At 40.6% G+C, this 18885-nt stretch overlaps 1 protein-coding gene across 1 annotated transcript in view; it reads right to left on the bottom strand.

Moving 5' to 3' along the window:
• Nucleotides 1-18468, bottom strand: part of LOC124260330 (fucolectin-4-like) — a 49087-nt gene extending 30619 nt beyond the window's left edge. The window contains exon 1 of the mRNA XM_046694616.1: nt 18278-18468. Within this exon, the coding sequence (XP_046550572.1) occupies nt 18278-18341 (64 nt within the window). The 5' untranslated portion in view covers nt 18342-18468. The remainder of the gene's footprint in view (nt 1-18277) is intronic.
• Nucleotides 18469-18885: the final 417 nt, after the last annotated feature.

The raw sequence follows: 18885 nt of genomic DNA, 5'->3' as shown, positions 1-18885 counted from the left end.
TATAATCAGGATCAGGGTGTCCCACAAGGCAGTATTTTGTCTGTAACATTATTTAGTATCAAAATAAACAGCTTTTCAAGGGTTTTAAATGACTCACTCGATGGATCACTTTTCGTGGGCGATTTTAATGTTTCTTGTCGTGGTAAACATATGCATACAATAGAGAGTCAACTATAATTATGTCTCAATAAAATTCATAAATGATGCCTTGAAAACGGTTTTAAATTTTCTAAATCCAAAACAAATTGTTTACATTTCTGTAGAAAATATAAACCGCACAAAGACACAGAACTATTTTTAAATGGCACTCCCATCAAGGTTGTAAAAGAGGCCAAGTTCTTGGGACTTATTTTTGACTCTCATCTGACTTTCTTACCACATATTAAATACCAAAAGAATAAATGCCTGAAGGCACTCGACTTGTTGAAAGTCGTGTCTAACTCAAAGTGGTGAGGGGATCAAGCTACTCTCCTACATCTATATCGATCACTGGTCCGCTCAAAACTTGATTATGGTTCCATCGTATATGGTGGAGCCTGCAAAAGCAACCTTAAAATTCTTGATTCTGTCTCTTACACAATGCCGTATAAAATTATCTTTAAAATATACTACAAAACTATACACTAACAAATCTAACCCTGCATTTAATTGTGTCTTCGATTTCCTCTATGAGGATTTATACAATAAGAAACCTTCTCTTGTTCCGCCTCTTTGGCTCAGAATTAAACCTTTCATTTCTGCTGCCGGCATTGAGCTGGACATTATATCTCCTTCCCGTCTTCTTTCTTCTCCTCCTTGGCAATTGGTTAGGCCCCAAGTTGACCTAACATTGACCACATTTAAAAACTCAGAAACTAATGAATTACAGTATAAACAAGAATTTAGTCAATTAAGAAATAAATACAATACATATAAATCCTTATTTACAGATGGATCCAAGGATGGTGGCGCTGTAGCTTGTGCCACTGCCATTGGATCCAGAACAATATCTTCTCGATTGCCTGATAACAGCTCTATTTTCACAGGAAGCTAACGCCATATTAACAGCCTTAAAATATACTGAGTCAAAAGAGAAACTTCACAAAATGTAATTTGAAAAATAATGAATAATTTTTCTCTGATGATACATCTATGTATCCGAAATGGGATCCCTATCTTTCGACTCTAGAAAAACGTTAGCAAAACCCACTCAAACCCATCCATTCGTCGTGCAAATGACGTTAGTGCCAAATCAGGTTTTGCACGTGCAGTCGATCACGTGATCTTCGCATCGAAGTTTTCTTCATATGCACGTGTTTGCATTGGCCTCAAGAATTGAAAAAACACTTTTTAACCACAGTTCTAACGGTACTTGAAATGCCACGATTGTCAAATGTGCAACGTTGGCATGTTGCAAGCGGGAAGATCAGTTATTGACGTCGCAAGAGCAATGGGATGCAGCCGTCGTACTGTGTTTGACTTGCGAGGTCGTCTACAACAAACTGGCACCAATTCTGATCGCCCAAGGTCGGGTCGTCCACGTGTGACGTCACGAGCAGAAGACCGTCAAATCGTCCTACGTCACCTACGTGACAGATTTCTGCCGGCTACACGAACCAGGGCTGAGATGTTTAGAGGTCGACTGTCCTCACAGACCATTCGAAATCGGTTGCGGGCTGCCAATCTCCATTCTCGACGTCCATATCGTGGGCCAATATTGACGCCGTTTCATCAACGTCAACGTCTGCTGTGGGCCCAACGTCACCTCCGATGGACCCAGAGAGACTGGAATCGAGTCGTCTTTAGCGATGAATCCAGGTTTACCCTCAGATTCGCGGACGGCAGGCATAGAGTCTGGAGACGACGTCGTGAACGGTATGCCCAATGTTGTGTACAGGAAGTCGACAAATTCGGGGGGCGGAAGTTGCATGGTGTGGGGTTCTATCTGTGGGAACAACCGTTCCCGACTTCTGGTCATCCGTGGAAACCTCACAGCTGCTGCTTACCGCGACCACGTGCTCACCCCTGAACTCGTTCCTTTCATGGCGGCTCATGGCCGAGGGTTACAGTTCCAGCATGATAATGTTCGGCCGCATACCGCGATGTTGACACGACATTTCCTTCAAAACGCTGGAATCAACGTCATGGACTGGCCATCGAGGTCCCCTGATCTTAATCCAATAGAGCACGTTTGGGATGCACTTGGGAGAAGGCTTCGTGGTCTTAGGAACCAACCTCAGAATTTGAAGGAACTTGGCGCTGCCTTGCAAATAAACTTGGTGAAACATTAGCTAAACACTCGTTTTCCTCAAACTATCTTCCCGAATTTCAGAAATATCAGAAGCTCGAGGAAAAGAAAAACATTAATTTCAACTCCGAAAATGGTGAAGATTACAGCGAAGTATTTTCACTACATGAGCTACAAACTGCCCTTGGGCAAGCTCATGATACAGCAACAGGGGCCGATAATATTCACTATCAGCTTCTGAAACATTTGCCTGAATCATGTCTTGAAGTACTTTTAGACATTTTTGATGACATTTGGACCTCAGGAAAATTCCCTCCTTCTTGGCGGAATGCTATTGCTGTTCCTATACCTGAGCCTGGCAAAGACCATTCAGATGCATCTAATTATCAGTAACTAGCTGTGTTTGTAAAACTATGGAACGAATGGTAAATAATCGTTTAGTGTGGTATTTGGAAACCAATAATCATATTACGGATATTCAATGTGGTTTCGGAAAAACCGAAGTACTATCGATCATTTAGTACGATTAGAATCCGATGTTAAAAATGCTATTGTAAATAAACAACACGTAGTATCAATTTTCTTCGATCTGGAGAAAGCATATGATACTACTTGGAAGCACGGCATTTTGAAGGTTTTACATGCTTTCGGTTTGAGAGGTCGTTTACCTCTTTTTATCTCACAATTTGTAACTGACAGGCAATTTCAAGTCCGAGTGGGCTCAACCCTGTCTGATAATTATAATCAGGATCAGGGTGTCCCACAAGGCAGTATTTTGTCTGTAACATTATTTAGTATCAAAATAAACAGCTTTTCAAGGGTTTTAAATGACTCACTCGATGGATCACTTTTCGTGGGCGATTTTAATGTTTCTTGTCGTGGTAAACATATGCATACAATAGAGAGTCAACTATAATTATGTCTCAATAAAATTCATAAATGATGCCTTGAAAACGGTTTTAAATTTTCTAAATCCAAAACAAATTTGTTTATTTCTGTAGAAAATATAAACCGCACAAAGACACAGAACTATTTTTAAATGGCACTCCCATCAAGGTTGTAAAAGAGGCCAAGTTCTTGGGACTTATTTTTGACTCTCATCTGACTTTCTTACCACATATTAAATACCAAAAGAATAAATGCCTGAAGGCACTCGACTTGTTGAAAGTCGTGTCTAACTCAAAGTGGTGAGGGGATCAAGCTACTCTCCTACATCTATATCGATCACTGGTCCGCTCAAAACTTGATTATGGTTCCATCGTATATGGTGGAGCCTGCAAAAGCAACCTTAAAATTCTTGATTCTGTCTCTTACACAATGCCGTATAAAATTATCTTTAAAATATACTACAAAACTATACACTAACAAATCTAACCCTGCATTTAATTGTGTCTTCGATTTCCTCTATGAGGATTTATACAATAAGAAACCTTCTCTTGTTCCGCCTCTTTGGCTCAGAATTAAACCTTTCATTTCTGCTGCCGGCATTGAGCTGGACATTATATCTCCTTCCCGTCTTCTTTCTTCTCCTCCTTGGCAATTGGTTAGGCCCCAAGTTGACCTAACATTGACCACATTTAAAAACTCAGAAACTAATGAATTACAGTATAAACAAGAATTTAGTCAATTAAGAAATAAATACAATACATATAAATCCTTATTTACAGATGGATCCAAGGATGGTGGCGCTGTAGCTTGTGCCACTGCCATTGGATCCAGAACAATATCTTCTCGATTGCCTGATAACAGCTCTATTTTCACAGGAAGCTAACGCCATATTAACAGCCTTAAAATATACTGAGTCAAAAGAGAAACTTCACAAAATGTAATTTGAAAAATAATGAATAATTTTTCTCTGATGATACATCTATGTATCCGAAATGGGATCCCTATCTTTCGACTCTAGAAAAACGTTAGCAAAACCCACTCAAACCCATCCATTCGTCGTGCAAATGACGTTAGTGCCAAATCAGGTTTTGCACGTGCAGTCGATCACGTGATCTTCGCATCGAAGTTTTCTTCATATGCACGTGTTTGCATTGGCCTCAAGAATTGAAAAAACACTTTTAACCACAGTTCTAACGGTACTTGAAATGCCACGATTGTCAAATGTGCAACGTTGGCATGTTGCAAGCGGGAAGATCAGTTATTGACGTCGCAAGAGCAATGGGATGCAGCCGTCGTACTGTGTTTGACTTGCGAGGTCGTCTACAACAAACTGGCACCAATTCTGATCGCCCAAGGTCGGGTCGTCCACGTGTGACGTCACGAGCAGAAGACCGTCAAATCGTCCTACGTCACCTACGTGACAGATTTCTGCCGGCTACACGAACCAGGGCTGAGATGTTTAGAGGTCGACTGTCCTCACAGACCATTCGAAATCGGTTGCGGGCTGCCAATCTCCATTCTCGACGTCCATATCGTGGGCCAATATTGACGCCGTTTCATCAACGTCAACGTCTGCTGTGGGCCCAACGTCACCCCGATGGACCCAGAGAGACTGGAATCGAGTCGTCTTTAGCGATGAATCCAGGTTTACCCTCAGATTCGCGGACGGCAGGCATAGAGTCTGGAGACGACGTCGTGAACGGTATGCCCAATGTTGTGTACAGGAAGTCGACAAATTCCTTTCATGGGGGCGGAAGTTGCATGGTGTGGGGTTCTATCTGTGGGAACAACCGTTCCCGACTTCTGGTCATCCGTGGAAACCTCACAGCTGCTGCTTACCGCGACCACGTGCTCACCCCTGAACTCGTTCCTTTCATGGCGGCTCATGGCCGAGGGTTACAGTTCCAGCATGATAATGTTCGGCCGCATACCGCGATGTTGACACGACATTTCCTTCAAAACGCTGGAATCAACGTCATGGACTGGCCATCGAGGTCCCCTGATCTTAATCCAATAGAGCACGTTTGGGATGCACTTGGGAGAAGGCTTCGTGGTCTTAGGAACCAACCTCAGAATTTGAAGGAACTTGGCGCTGCCTTGCAAGAGCAATGGTGCAGAATTCCCAACCTCGTGTTCACAAGCATCAGGCAGTCGATGATGAGAGACGGTGTTTGGCAGTGGTGAATGATGCGGGCGGCCATACACGATATTGAACTGAGAAATTTCGCATTTTTATTCTTGTGACTTGACATTCTGTATACCCATGTTTTGGAACGGCGGTGTAGCCTAATGGAACTGATTATGGCACTATCAGTGTATCGAGTACATCACACAGATCTCAGCAATGAAATAATAACAATTTAACCATCTTACCATCTCTTGTTCTTTTATAGTGCCCTGAAGAAAGAATGTGAAGTTTCTTTTTTGACTCAGTATTAAATTCTAATCTGTGATAATCTAGATATTTTACTGTCTTCGTTGACAGGTTTTTACAATTTACCATTACTTGCTATGTATAAAATTAATTGTTCTCGTCACGATATGGCTGAAATATTGCCGATGTGACGAGAAACTAACTCACTCACACCCGAAAAGTAAAAGGATACTGCATGGAAAACGGTATTTTAGAATTCATATCAAATATACATCAATTCTTTTTCTGAGTTTTTATCAGACAGTTTCTGTTCGTGTGGTTTCTACCCTGTCTGTTCAATAGAACCGGGGTCAGGATGTGTAACAAAGTGGTAGTTTTGCTGTCATACTGTTTACAAAACTTAATTACCTCTCTAAAGGGGACCTAAGCTTGTGAGTTTAACATCACGTCTTGATAAGTGAGCGAGGGAGTAAGTTTAGTTTTACGCAGCACTCAGCAATATTCCAGCTATATGACGGTGGTCTGTAAATGATCGAGTCTGGACCAGAGAATCCAATGATCAACAGCATGAGCATCGATCTACGCAATTGGGAACCGATGACGTGTGTCAACCAGATCAGCGAGCCTGACTACTCGATCCCGTTAATCTTATCATAAACAGTAGTTAATGAAGATCAATTCTAACCCGGATCTTCACGGGGTGTCTTGGAAAGAATATGAATACGATGTCAAAGCAGTTACAACCCAATTCAAATCGTAAGTGGTCATTGGATGATTTTAAAAATTATTTTCAGACATAGTTTTATTGGAGGCATATCGGGTGAATCTAAAACTAATTGTACAGTTTTTGGTAAACCGTACAATCCTAACAAAGACAAAGAACTAGTATTAGAAGACATTCCTTCAAAGGTCTAAAGAAAGCCAAGTTCGTATGCATTATTTTTGCTATCTTGTAACCTTTTTACTACATATTTGATAACTAAAAAATAAATGCCTGAAGGCCTTTGACTTGGTGAAAGTCGTTAACAATGCAGAATATTCTCCTACAGCCTCACAAAGCTCTCAAACAGTTCCAACCGGATTATTGCTCCATCATATATTCTCCAACTTGATTCAATCCACTATCGAAGCATCTTATAACTAGATTTGGTGCTCATGGCTTTATTCCAGCAATATCACGGCGGGGAACAGATGAAATAGGCTTCACACATTGTACCCTAGCGGGGAATCGAACCAGTGACGAGCGAACGCTTTACATTAAATTAAATTTGATTGTATGTGGAGGCTGATGAGCCATTCCGTAAAGACCGCCGCACAAATTATCCTTACAATACTAAAAAGGCCAACTGCAATAGATCCTTGACCCACTTTAACATTGGCTGTATCAGACGTATAATTTGACGTTGAGGTATTGCGTTCCATTCTTGATGGGAGGTTTGTTCCAATACATCACTGTACTGGAGGATCTCTCTAGCGTATTCTGCCACCAATGATATCCCGATCCAGGCAGGCTCTGGGTTGAGATCTGGACTTCTGGCGGGTTCAGGTAAATCTGCTACCGTCTCTTGATGTAAGAAATCACAACATGGTCTAGCTTTGTCGTTCATAACGACTGAGCTTGTGTTCAGAGGATGGTCATCGAGATGTGGTGCAACAACCCTTTCCATTCCGATTTTATCGAATTCTCACATGGTCAAGTTTACAGGCATGTGAAAAGCACCCCTGCACAATAAATGAACCCCACCAAAGGGAATTTCTCCAAGATATTTCGTTGTTTGCATATATTCCAGCTATATGGTGGCGGTCTGTAAATAATCAAGTCTGGACCAGACAATCCAGTGATCAACAGTATGAGTATCGATCTACGCAATTGGGATATGGTGACATATGTCAAACCCGGGCCGGTCCGTCATCAATGAACGCAAGAAATCGACTTTCGTCCGACTAGTTGACCCTTCCCCATGACGTCAAATTCCAGTGACGTTGAGCTTGACACCAAGCTAGTAGTGTTGCTCTGTGCTCTGGGTATAACAACGGACATCAGATAGGTTGTCTGGCTCTAATCCCGGCCAAGTTTAGGTGATTTCGGGCCGCTCGGGACAAACGACGACGTGGGAGTCATTCTGTTTTCAGGACGCCCCTTAACCGCAATAGGCGACAAACGGGATCAGGTGGTCTGGCTCGCTGACTTGTTTGACATATATCATCATATACCAATTGCGTAGATCGATGCTCATACTGTTGATCACTGGATTGTCTGGTCCAGACTTGATTATTTACAGACCGCCACCATATACCTGAAATATTGCTGAGTGTGGCGTAAAACTAAACTCACTCAATTTACTCACTCACTCACTGTAATATGAAACGTCGGGTCCGGCCAAAAAACTCCCTTTAACAAGAACGGATGAAGTCCTGTGATTTTGATAACTGTATCCTCCCTAGAAGTGGTCGACTGTCACATGTCTGCTGATGTTTTCTGGCCAATTGGCAGATAGTTGATGGATGGCAACAAACATCTCTTGTAATTACCCTCATTGATATCCCGCATGCCATCTTTGGACAGTTGTCAGTTGACGAGACCCACCGTATCTTATCAGTAAAGAAATCAATTGATTATCCAAGTTATCGAGTTGTGAGGACAGTGTACTAAAAAACTTGAAATTTGCTTAATGACGGATACACGTACTGCACGTGATGCTCGCCTTTCATCGTAGCATGTGCCTATCTAAAATCAATATATGGCCCGACCGAAGGGTAAATGTAATTATACAAACATAATTATGATACGAATATAAAAGGCTTTATGGGGTTAAAACCTAGGTGTTGCGATACTTATTTCATGTGTATATTATGAGCACCTACCATACATGATAACAGATGGATGCACGGACTCAACGCAGGTGCTAGTATCAGATTCATATCAATATCAACACGATTAACAATGCCAGTCCAATGCTTACAGCATAATTTAAAGGCTATATCAACAGCTGAAGATATATATCTATTCAATCAAAAAAGGAAAACATTTCCTTTTACTTCTCAGGGCCTAGATTTTCGAAGTTCTCTTAGCGCTAAGACAGTCGTAAGTGCCATACATTAACATTAACTTACGACTATCTTAGCGCTAAGAAGCTTCGAAAATCTAGGCCCACCCTCACTACTGACCCGTATGACATTGTCTTATGTTGGTATCTATGCTGGAATCGTTGGTAAAACAATGGCTGAAGCTGATACTGATACTAAAACAACACTCGGTGAAACCACTTCTAATCCCATAGCACCCGTGAAGGTCCGGGTTAGAATATTGATCTTCAATAACCAATGCTTGTCGTAAGAGGCGACTAACGGAATCGAATGGTCGGGCTCGCTGACTTGGTTGACACATGTCAGCGCATCCCAATTACGTACATCGTGCTCATGATGTCAATCACAGGAGAATCTGGCTCAGAGTCGTTTATTTACAAACCGACGCCATACAGCTGGAATATTGCTGAATGCGGCGGTTAACTAAAAGATAATGATTGAAAGACGGGGGTCGTCCATTTTGTATCCCTTCTGATGAAAGATCAAGGTCAAACATGTTTTCCTTGACTGTTTTGACTTTTCATCACAAGTGATCAATATTTCAAAGATTTATCCTTAAAGGACATTTGTAGAATTATGTCTCATTCAATTATTTAAAGAAATAAGATTGCTTGATGCATTTTGATGTACATAGTTGCTTTATGTGTATTGGTAGTAAATAACTATGGACTGAGGTTGTTAGAGAGCTTGCCCTTAATGGAGGAGGATGTAGTGTAACATTTCCCTGCCCCAAACCCATGCCTAACTACAGTAGTTGGCCATAAGTGAGTCATCATTAGTGAAATCCCCATAGACTTGCATGTTGATTAACTCTTGCAAGAATAATTTTCATAAACTTAGTTTCGGTTGAATTGCTTTCAATACTTATCTACCAGCTGGGAAATCATCTCAGCTACACACACACAATTTCCATTAAATTTTCCGATGATTATTAGGAAAACTGCAACTATACTATCCAAGAAAAGAAACGCATAGGCGTGGTGTATTTTTAAAAATATATTAATTACCTATTGTGTTCAAACAATCGTTAAAATATGCAACAAAATTGTTGATGATATGATTTTACACAATTGCACAAGAAAAAATCGACTCTACCTGAAAATGTTGATTTTGATGAGATTTCTTACAAGGATTTATAAGACATCACCACAAAGCAACAAAAATCACCATCCAGTTGAAATTGTGCAGCAAAGAGCATGCACTGTCTGGCTATAAATATCCAGATTACTTCGCCATTGAAAGAATGCACGCTAGAGATTACCAATCTTCTGTTGCCAGGCGTCTGAATGTTAGTCTGAGCACGATATCACGGCTTGCAGCTCGTTACAACCAAACAGGTATAACAAATGACCGTCCCCGTACAGGCAGACCTCGAGTCACCACTGCAGCCCAAGATCAGTACATCCGGGTACTACATTTGCGTGATCGTACTGCCACGGGTGAGGGCACAGCGGTTTAGTCTCTATTCGCCTACATCTCAATTCGCATACAAACACAATGTAGGCTAATTGGGATTAGAAAATCACCCCTACTCACTGGTCAGTGCCATACTAATTAGGTAAATCTTCCAAATTATCTTTACTCGTTTCTAAATGACTTTTTAATGACACACATTTTGGAAAAAGTAAGCATAAAAGGATAATGAATATTAATATTTTTTTGACGAAATTGGACTTAGTTATATCTGGAATTCCCAAAATTTTGGAAATTTGATTAAACTAAAAATTACAGTTCATCAAACATTCATAAAAAGGTAACTATCTTTTTCCGACATGTTTGTTTACAAACAATAGGATCAACGAGTTCATTGTATTCATACGCGATGAATCGGTCACTTTAATTAGCGGTCTTAAACTGCCATTTAAGTACGGTTTTGATGAGCTCTCAGCCAATCAGAATTGAGTATCACACAATGTCGTGCTAGAATCAATAGCAATAAGAAAGGTATTCTTAGAAAACTCTGTTTATTCTGTAATATTATCATAAATGTTTTTTAAGAATCTTCGGTAACAATACTCCATCTAAATATTTCTATTATCTTTATGCAATCTATTTGCAGATAGATTTGCAATCTATCTATATATATATTCAGCAGCAAAAAAACACGTCAGTACGAATTCAAAATTAGATAGGCACTGTAATCAAATTATAACAGAAATAAACATAATAAGCGGATCAAAAACATTTTTTGTGTACAATATCCTGACACATCAATGAATAACTCAGCACAATTCCAAGACATTACGTGAACGTTTGCAGTCCATTCAGACTCTTGACTTCAGTATCTAGTGTGACCACCACGAGCGGCAATAACTGCAGCACAGCGTCGATGCATGGAGAGCACCAATCGATAGATAAAGGCCATTGGCACCTGGAACCACACTCTGAGAAAGGCCTGGCGCAATAAATCGGCCGTTTTCGGCCTTGGTATGACATTATTCAGTCTCCTCTGAAGTTCATCCAAAAGATGTTCAATTGGGTTTAAATCAGGACTAAGGACTGGCCACTGCATAATGTTGACACCGTTCTGCTGTAGGAAGTCCCGTGTAGCTCTGGCAGTATGGGCCCGGGCGGCATCATGCTGGAAAATGTTGTTCCGGTGACGTACGAAATGTGGTATGACGTGAAGTCTGAGAGCTTGGTCGATGTAGCGCACCGCTGTGATGCCGCCTCCTCTCCCTGGACCAAGGTTCTGGAACACCACAGGACCCACGCTCTGGTTCAGGCCTATTCCACCCAATACCATGATGCTTGCATCTCCCTATGAGTCTCTTTCCATAACACTTTGGTCTGAGTAACGCTGGCCACGTCGTCGCCATATTCTTGTTCTGCCATCTGCAGTTGATACGCAGTACCGACTCTCATCTGTGAACAGAACAGTTCGCCATTGCCTGTTTCGCCAGTTTTGGTGTTGTAGGGCATACTGTAGACGTTCACGCCGATGACGAGGGGTGAGGTAAGTCCACGGTAAGGTCTACGGCAATGGAGGTTCCCGCTGTTAAGACGTCGGCGTACTGTATCAGTACTGGTTGGTCTTCCGTGTGTTCCGACTGTCTTGCGTGCTGTTTCGGATGCCTGCATGAAGGGATTCTGTACATGCTGTTGCAAAACATGGCGGTCTTGTCGTGGTCACCCTTAATCTGCCAGTACGGGGGAGATCATTTGTGGTGTTGGTGGCCCGGAAACGTTGCTGCAGCCTGTAGGTGGTCCGAACGTTGACCTGGAAGTGATTGGCAACGGCTTGTGCAGTGTGGCCAGCTTCAAGTCTTCCTAGCGCCTAGTTCCTCTGAGCTGTCGTGAGTCGCGGCATCCTGCTAACGTTGTCATGTGAATGTTTCAACCAGGTTTGGGGGCGCATTTTATAGGGCTGGTCCTTGTGAACAGCACGTGCAGCAAGAGCTGCATGAAAAACATGGAGAACACCGTACCATCTCCGAGATCAGGTTGCGTTTTTGAGACCATTTCCTGGGTTCCATTCTGAGTTTGGGAAGGAATGTCTTTGCTCAGGTAGAGTTAGAGATGTTGTCAAAAATATACAATCAAAACATTAAAAGAGCTTACATTTATCCGTTTCTGCGAAGGAAATTTCCAAACTGACGTTTCTGTTGCTGCTTAGTATATATACTGAACCACAAAAGAAATGTTGCACTGATATCGGTTTTTAAAGCACACACTTTAATTCACTCTAACAAACAATCAAAACGGAGGATTGAGTTCAAACTTGACAATTATGGTTAACAAATTTTTGGGAATCACATTTAGAGTTCACACAAACAAAATCACCAAAAATGGTACCATTAAGATACCCGAAAGTCAGTATTGTGTGTGGCCTCTTTAAGCATTGATGAAAGCGTTGCATCGTCTGTACATGGAAAGAATTAGCCGGTTGATGAAAGCCATAGGCACTTAGGGTCCATACTCTAGCAGCAGTTGTCGGCCTTGGGTGGCGGTCATTCAGTCTTCTTTGAATCTCGTCTTAAAGGTGTTCTATTGGACTCAAGACTGAGTGCAGGCAGTTGTAGTGTTTTGATGCCACGCTGTTTTAGGAAGTCCAATGTTACTCTGGCAGTGTGGGCACGATAGTTGTCTTGTCTTGTCGGAAGATGTGATTTCTGTAACGTCCAAAATGTGGTACAACGTGGGGTTTTATGACTTGGTCAATATAGCGAGCAACTGTCACGTCATTTCCTCATCCTGGACCGAGATTTTGGAACACCACGGTGCCAGCTTTCTGGTTCAGACCGATTGCACCCTACACCATGATGCTTGGACCACCTCACAAGTTTCTTTCAACAGCTGGAAAACAGTTCCCCACGCCTTCACCATACTCTCACACTGCCATCGACTGTCGAATCACAATATCGGCTTTCATGAGAAAAAACACAGTTCTCCATTGTCGATAACGCCAATTCCGATGCTGAGTTGCCCATTGCAGTCAGTATGGGCGATGATAAGCGGGGAGGACAGGACTACGATATTGTCTGTGACAGCAGAGGATTCTTCCGCGCAAACGCCGACGCACTGTATCGGCACTGATGGGTCTGTTGTGAGTCTCAATGGTCTGGCGTGCTCTTTCCGTCGCTCTGGGGAAGCGACCCTGCAGATGGTGGCGCACAATCTGTCGGTCTTGACATTGTAATGTTACTGAAGGTCGCCAACTGCGTTAACGGTCTTGGATGCTGTTTGTGACCTGTTACCACTCCTGTAGTCGGCAGATTGTCCTAACATGAACATTAAAATGATTGGCAGTCTGGCCAACTTGCAATTGTCCGAAGACTTGGTTTCTCTGATCTCTAGTAATTCGTGCCATGATGATTGTGTCAAAACAAAAATGATTTCAGGCGAGTTTGGAACTCGCTTTCATTTGTGCGCTTGGTCGAAACGCTTTTTCATCAGAAAACACACTGATGTTGGTAATAACTGTCAATTTGGATTGAAAAACATGTTAACAAAACGATACAATCATAATAAAAACACCATTTTGTGAGAACAAAATCTTGCATTTGGTTTTGAAAAGCGACGTTTCTTTTGTGGTTCAGTATATAATGCATTACTTATTTTAAAGCAACTTAAAGATCACATATACTCTAGGGGGGAACAAATACATAAATTGCTAATTGGCATCGTTATAAATGAAACCCCATCATTAAAACTACTCATTTCGATCTTTAACTGACTTAAATCGACCTTTTTGACAACAGTGCACAATTCTCACCCGCGAACGAAATTTCAACCAATCAGAGCGGTGCGTCTCTGTGACGTCATATGAGGAATAGCTATGAGGGCCGATGCAGAATTCATGTACATTTCAGGGGGTAAATTATCTTGTTTACAGGCTTGTATAAACCTGAAATCGTGACAACTGTTGTGAAAAATGAAAGCTATATGTTCTCACAATCTACTGTCCTTTAATTTTGTCTCCTGCTTTGCCTAGTTTCCGAAATACAACTTGTTTTCATAGACGATGATTCCGTCAAAATCGGTTGGTGTCGCTAGGCCTTATTTGTTCGAGCCAGACGCTAGTGATAGTGAAAACGATGATCAGCCTCGCTCATCACTGTTACGGTTAATTTCTTCAACCTACACAGTGCGACATTAAGAAGGGTGGATGCCCATCAGATGCCGTTATTTGAAAATATCCCCGGTAGTTCTTGTCTAATTGTAATAAAGTATCAAAGCAGTGTGGACTTTTTCAGGCTTTCTAATGCCTGGATGGTATAATGACTGATCCAAATTGATCCCATTTCTGTGGGGTTTTTTACCTCGATATTTAATCATGTCATGTTAAAATATGACGTCTAATACGTATGATATTAAAAATTGACATTTGATTGATTAGAATCTGTAAACTAAACAACCCTACTTTGTCATTGCTAGAAGAATTAAAAAATTTACCTAGGTAAACAGGTACATACAGTATTAGCACTCAGCAAATGCTTATATGTATTTCTTATGCAACAATGAAGTTCTGTTCGCATTCTCAAAACAGTGTCGGACCATAAGTTTTCACATGCAATTAAGATTGCATGCAATACAGCAATTAATACTCCCTTGTTGTAACCCGTGTTAGGTGGTATAAACAACGTCCTTCGTTCAAAGGATTAACCGCCAGTACATTAATTGATTGCTCATTATTGGCCAACTAAATTACTTTTTTTAAAAGAATGGCGGACATTATGCAATTAGTTGCCAGGTGTGCTATCTTGGGTGACCAATGAGACACTAATGTGAAATACCTTCGACCCCTACCTCGCTTCAGTGGAACAAATCGTTATGTTACAAGTTGTGTCATGCAAAATCCTTTTGGTCATGATTCAAATACATATTTAACTACGAGTAGAAAGTAGTTTTGATTTTCTAACTTGATGAAAACAAACCATAATCTCACTAATTCTAACAGACTTTAGCCCGTGACTTCACGATTTTAAAAAATGGCGGCGCCCTCTTGGGAACATCCGCCAGTCTGAGGATAAATGCTATTTAGGTTTGTTTTCACCGAGTTACAAAATCAAAACTACTTTCTACTGGTAGTAAAATATGTTTTTGATTGATGGCCAATTTAATTTTGCATGACATAGCTTATAACATAACAATTTCTCTCATGGAAGCAAGGTGGGTGTCAATATAATAATACTAAACAATATTATTGTCGCTTCGACCACACCCTCGCTTCCGAGGAAGAAATCGTTATGTTAAAAGGTGTGTCATGGAAAATCTTTATGGTCATCAATCATATACATATTTTACTACAACTAGTAAGTAGTCTCGATTCTTTAACTTCCGTGAAGCGATCTGAACACAAGCACGATATCGTTCCTGGCTTCCACAACGCTCCCTTCGCACTCACAAACATAACCCATTTAGCACGAACTGCGGGGTCCTGTGGAAATCTGTGCATGGTGACACCATCGCCCGACCCCAAGAAGCAATTGACGATAACCTAACGATTCAGCATGTCTTCGTTGATGTCGAGAAATCATAAAAATGACGAGCTTGCTACACACTTTCTATACAACTAACTGAAAATCCTTCCTCATATGACGTCACTGCAGTGCTCCGGCGACAGAGTTACGTAACCTGTCTGTGGTTTCGTTGGCGGGCGCGAGTGAACCAGGCGACTTTTTGGCAACTTTTAATCGCTCGGTATTAATTACCCACAAGTTTTTAAAGAATGAATTTGGTGTTCCGCGTAAGACTAACCACAAATCTTTCATATGTAATGGTTAAAAGAGTACAAAAAAACAAAGTTTAGTTGTTCTGTAAACATATAAAATGGAGCGTTCGCCAAGCACTGTCAGTCACAATGGCTAACCTGCAGAGGGCAGAGTTCATCTTGCCTCAGAGAGGAGGAAGACAGGTACTACATGGCCACAAGTATCTACTGAATGTTGTGAGACAAGTAGCCACACACTGGAAGTGCGTCATAGATAAATGTAAAGGTTAATGCAGTACCATTAACAGACAAAAAACAGACATAAATTCTTTAAAAAATGTCTTTATGTCCTTCAACTACTTCAACTGGAAGAGTCCACTTTTAGATCATAGGGGTGCCACTAGGTAACCATTGCGTAATCAACAGTCAACAGACCATGAAATGTTGTTTTAAGACTGTAGGCGAATTGGGATGTAGGCGAAATGAGAACATGCCAGCACAGCAGCCAGGGTGCCTGGACTTCAGAGGATATCCGGTCAAACTGTACAGAACAGGTTGAGAGAGATTGGACTGAGAGCCAGGAGACCCGACGTCGGGACCGTGCTACGTCGTCACCATCCCGCTCAAAGTCTCCGTTATCTAAAATTATCCACTTGGTTGTATAGACATTTCTTTCTTCTAAACTGATGTAAAAATTTAATGCACTAAAGTCTATTTATGGACGAGTTATACATGTTTGAAAATACAACATTTTCGCAAGTTAATTAACATGTAGGTCTATGGAAATTTCACCAATGATAACTCACTTATGGTCAACTACTGTATATCCGTTACTATTTTAAACTAAGAATATTTGTCGTTTCAGCGTTTGGATTAAATTGTTAATTATCTCCCCCGACTACAGTGATGGTGCCAATCCTGTAGGATTACCAGGCAGATAATGTACGTTCTCTAAGACCTCATTGAACCCATGGATCCACCTTTGGTTACAAGAAAATCCTAACGCGTTTATGATAAACATGCAGAGTACATTCCTAATTTGACTTTAAAGGGACAAAAATGCCTGATGCCAAATGTCTCGTCAATCACTGGATTGTATGGTCAAGACTCGAATGTTTACAGACTGCGTGGTACAATTGTCAAACAAACACTTGTGGTCAGAATTGTACAATCGACTCTGCTTTTGGCAGCGATTTCTTATGGATGTGGAATAGGGACTTATCGTTCTATATTTATGAGTATACCACATGTTGTTTCCGGATGATCAATGGACGTGCCTTTCCAACTATACCGAGGATAAAAAGTTAAGAGCCAGCCTATTTCAAAACTAAGATGTGAAGCTGTGGAAATGTTAGGCTAAAATTATTGAGAAGACCAATCCATATTTAGAGAAGGTTCATCTGGTAACTGATTTAGAGATATCATAATCATTTGTATTTACAATTAAAGGAACTATTGTTAAAGATATGATGGCACTGCGTTTTAAAGCAAAATATCTATTCCTATTCTGCTTATACAACACTATTAAACGTAGGTTTCACTTGTCAAAAATGACAATCATGTGACCATATAACAGTCATTTCTGAATTTCACTTTTCAAAAGACGTTAACTTTTTTTAGGAAAACAAAATGCATGTTTTACAAAAGCGCATATACCCTGTTTAAAGTAAAAGATACTTTCCATAATGGTTTTGATTTTAAGTACTAAACCAAATTATGACAGATGTTTTTTTCTGCAAGATTTCCTATGAGACAACCTATATTGGCAAAATATACTAGGTGGCGCTTAACTTTTTATTCACAGTATATTTGTGACGGGTTCTACTAGTCTTGCAGGATACCGGTCATACTTAAAGTATATTCAGGCGTTTATCCTTTACATAGCTCTCCCATTCCATGTACTAGTATTATAAAACAGAGTGTCATTTACTTCAAATCTTCAAATTAATGCGAGAGATAAATTACTGTTATCTTTGCACGCATTATTAATGTGTCACTATTGACTGTTGATGAGGACTCTCCATGCTTCCCTTCCGTTAAAACGAACAGATGATAAAACGGGAGGTTTGAGATTGATTATTATTACTAGACACGATGACTTACTATTCACAGCGTTTTTTACGCTGGGCATTGCTTTATATGCTATGTTTATATGCTTATACACTAACATACGAAATGACCTTAACATAAGCTGTACCCTCATCTATGGTAAATCAGTTAGGAAAGGCCCAATTATATAACCAAGAACAATATTAACAATATCTCTTAGATGTAATTTCCTCGCTCTAACATTTCGCTAGGACTTGGAGTACTGTGCAGCCATATTGAGTACTATCTGGGGCTATTGGTCAGCAGTGGCGTCAATGGAATTGCACATTAATCCAAGATTTACAGAAGCACTGTTAGATTTACAATAGAAATTATAACTTGTAATAATTAAGTCTATAAATCAGTAGTCCCTCACCACGTGGACTTGTATGGTTTATTAATAAACCAATGCTGAATAAATGATTTAACAAAAACAAGATTTACAGTATATATTACTCACCGTGCTTCATCCTAGTAAGATAGATAGCAAAGAATAAGAAACAAGCATGAAACAACTCCATCATTAAACTCCAGTGCACAGACGTTCAATGGGCACTTTCACATGTATGACTTGATCACAATAGATACATTTGAGATGTCTCCCTCCCGCACGGGGCACATTGACCAGACAGAGAATAGCAGGAAATCTTGACGCAATGTTGAGACACATTGATTCCACGACACTAATATTGGTGACAGAAGCGCCATGGAAACAAGTAATCAATAGGGAACAACAAGGAAAAGCACTGGACTTAATCAACGACATGATTGGATGAAAAACCCAAAGAATATGTCACTGATACGTAAGGGTAATACAACAACAAGGCAACAAAGGGTATTACTCTAGTGTAAAACAAACAACACAAAACAATCTACGAGAGGCGCATAATCTGGAAATATGTTTAAAGTAGTTTTTGTTTAACAGCTATTTTGAAGATATCAAAAAGTTGTAACAGGATTAAAAGATTCGGGGTCTCAGGGAGCTTCCAATTTTTAAACTGTTTTATGGTAGACATGTGTATTAATTCTTTATCCATCGACGCATCAGAGACAAAACTATTTCCCTAC

This window comes from Haliotis rubra, unplaced genomic scaffold (genome assembly GCF_003918875.1).
Source record: "Haliotis rubra isolate DU_JTF1 unplaced genomic scaffold, ASM391887v1 Scf76, whole genome shotgun sequence".
NCBI lineage: Eukaryota > Metazoa > Mollusca > Gastropoda > Lepetellida > Haliotidae > Haliotis > Haliotis rubra.
This window is presented reverse-complemented; position numbering and strand designations above follow the sequence as displayed.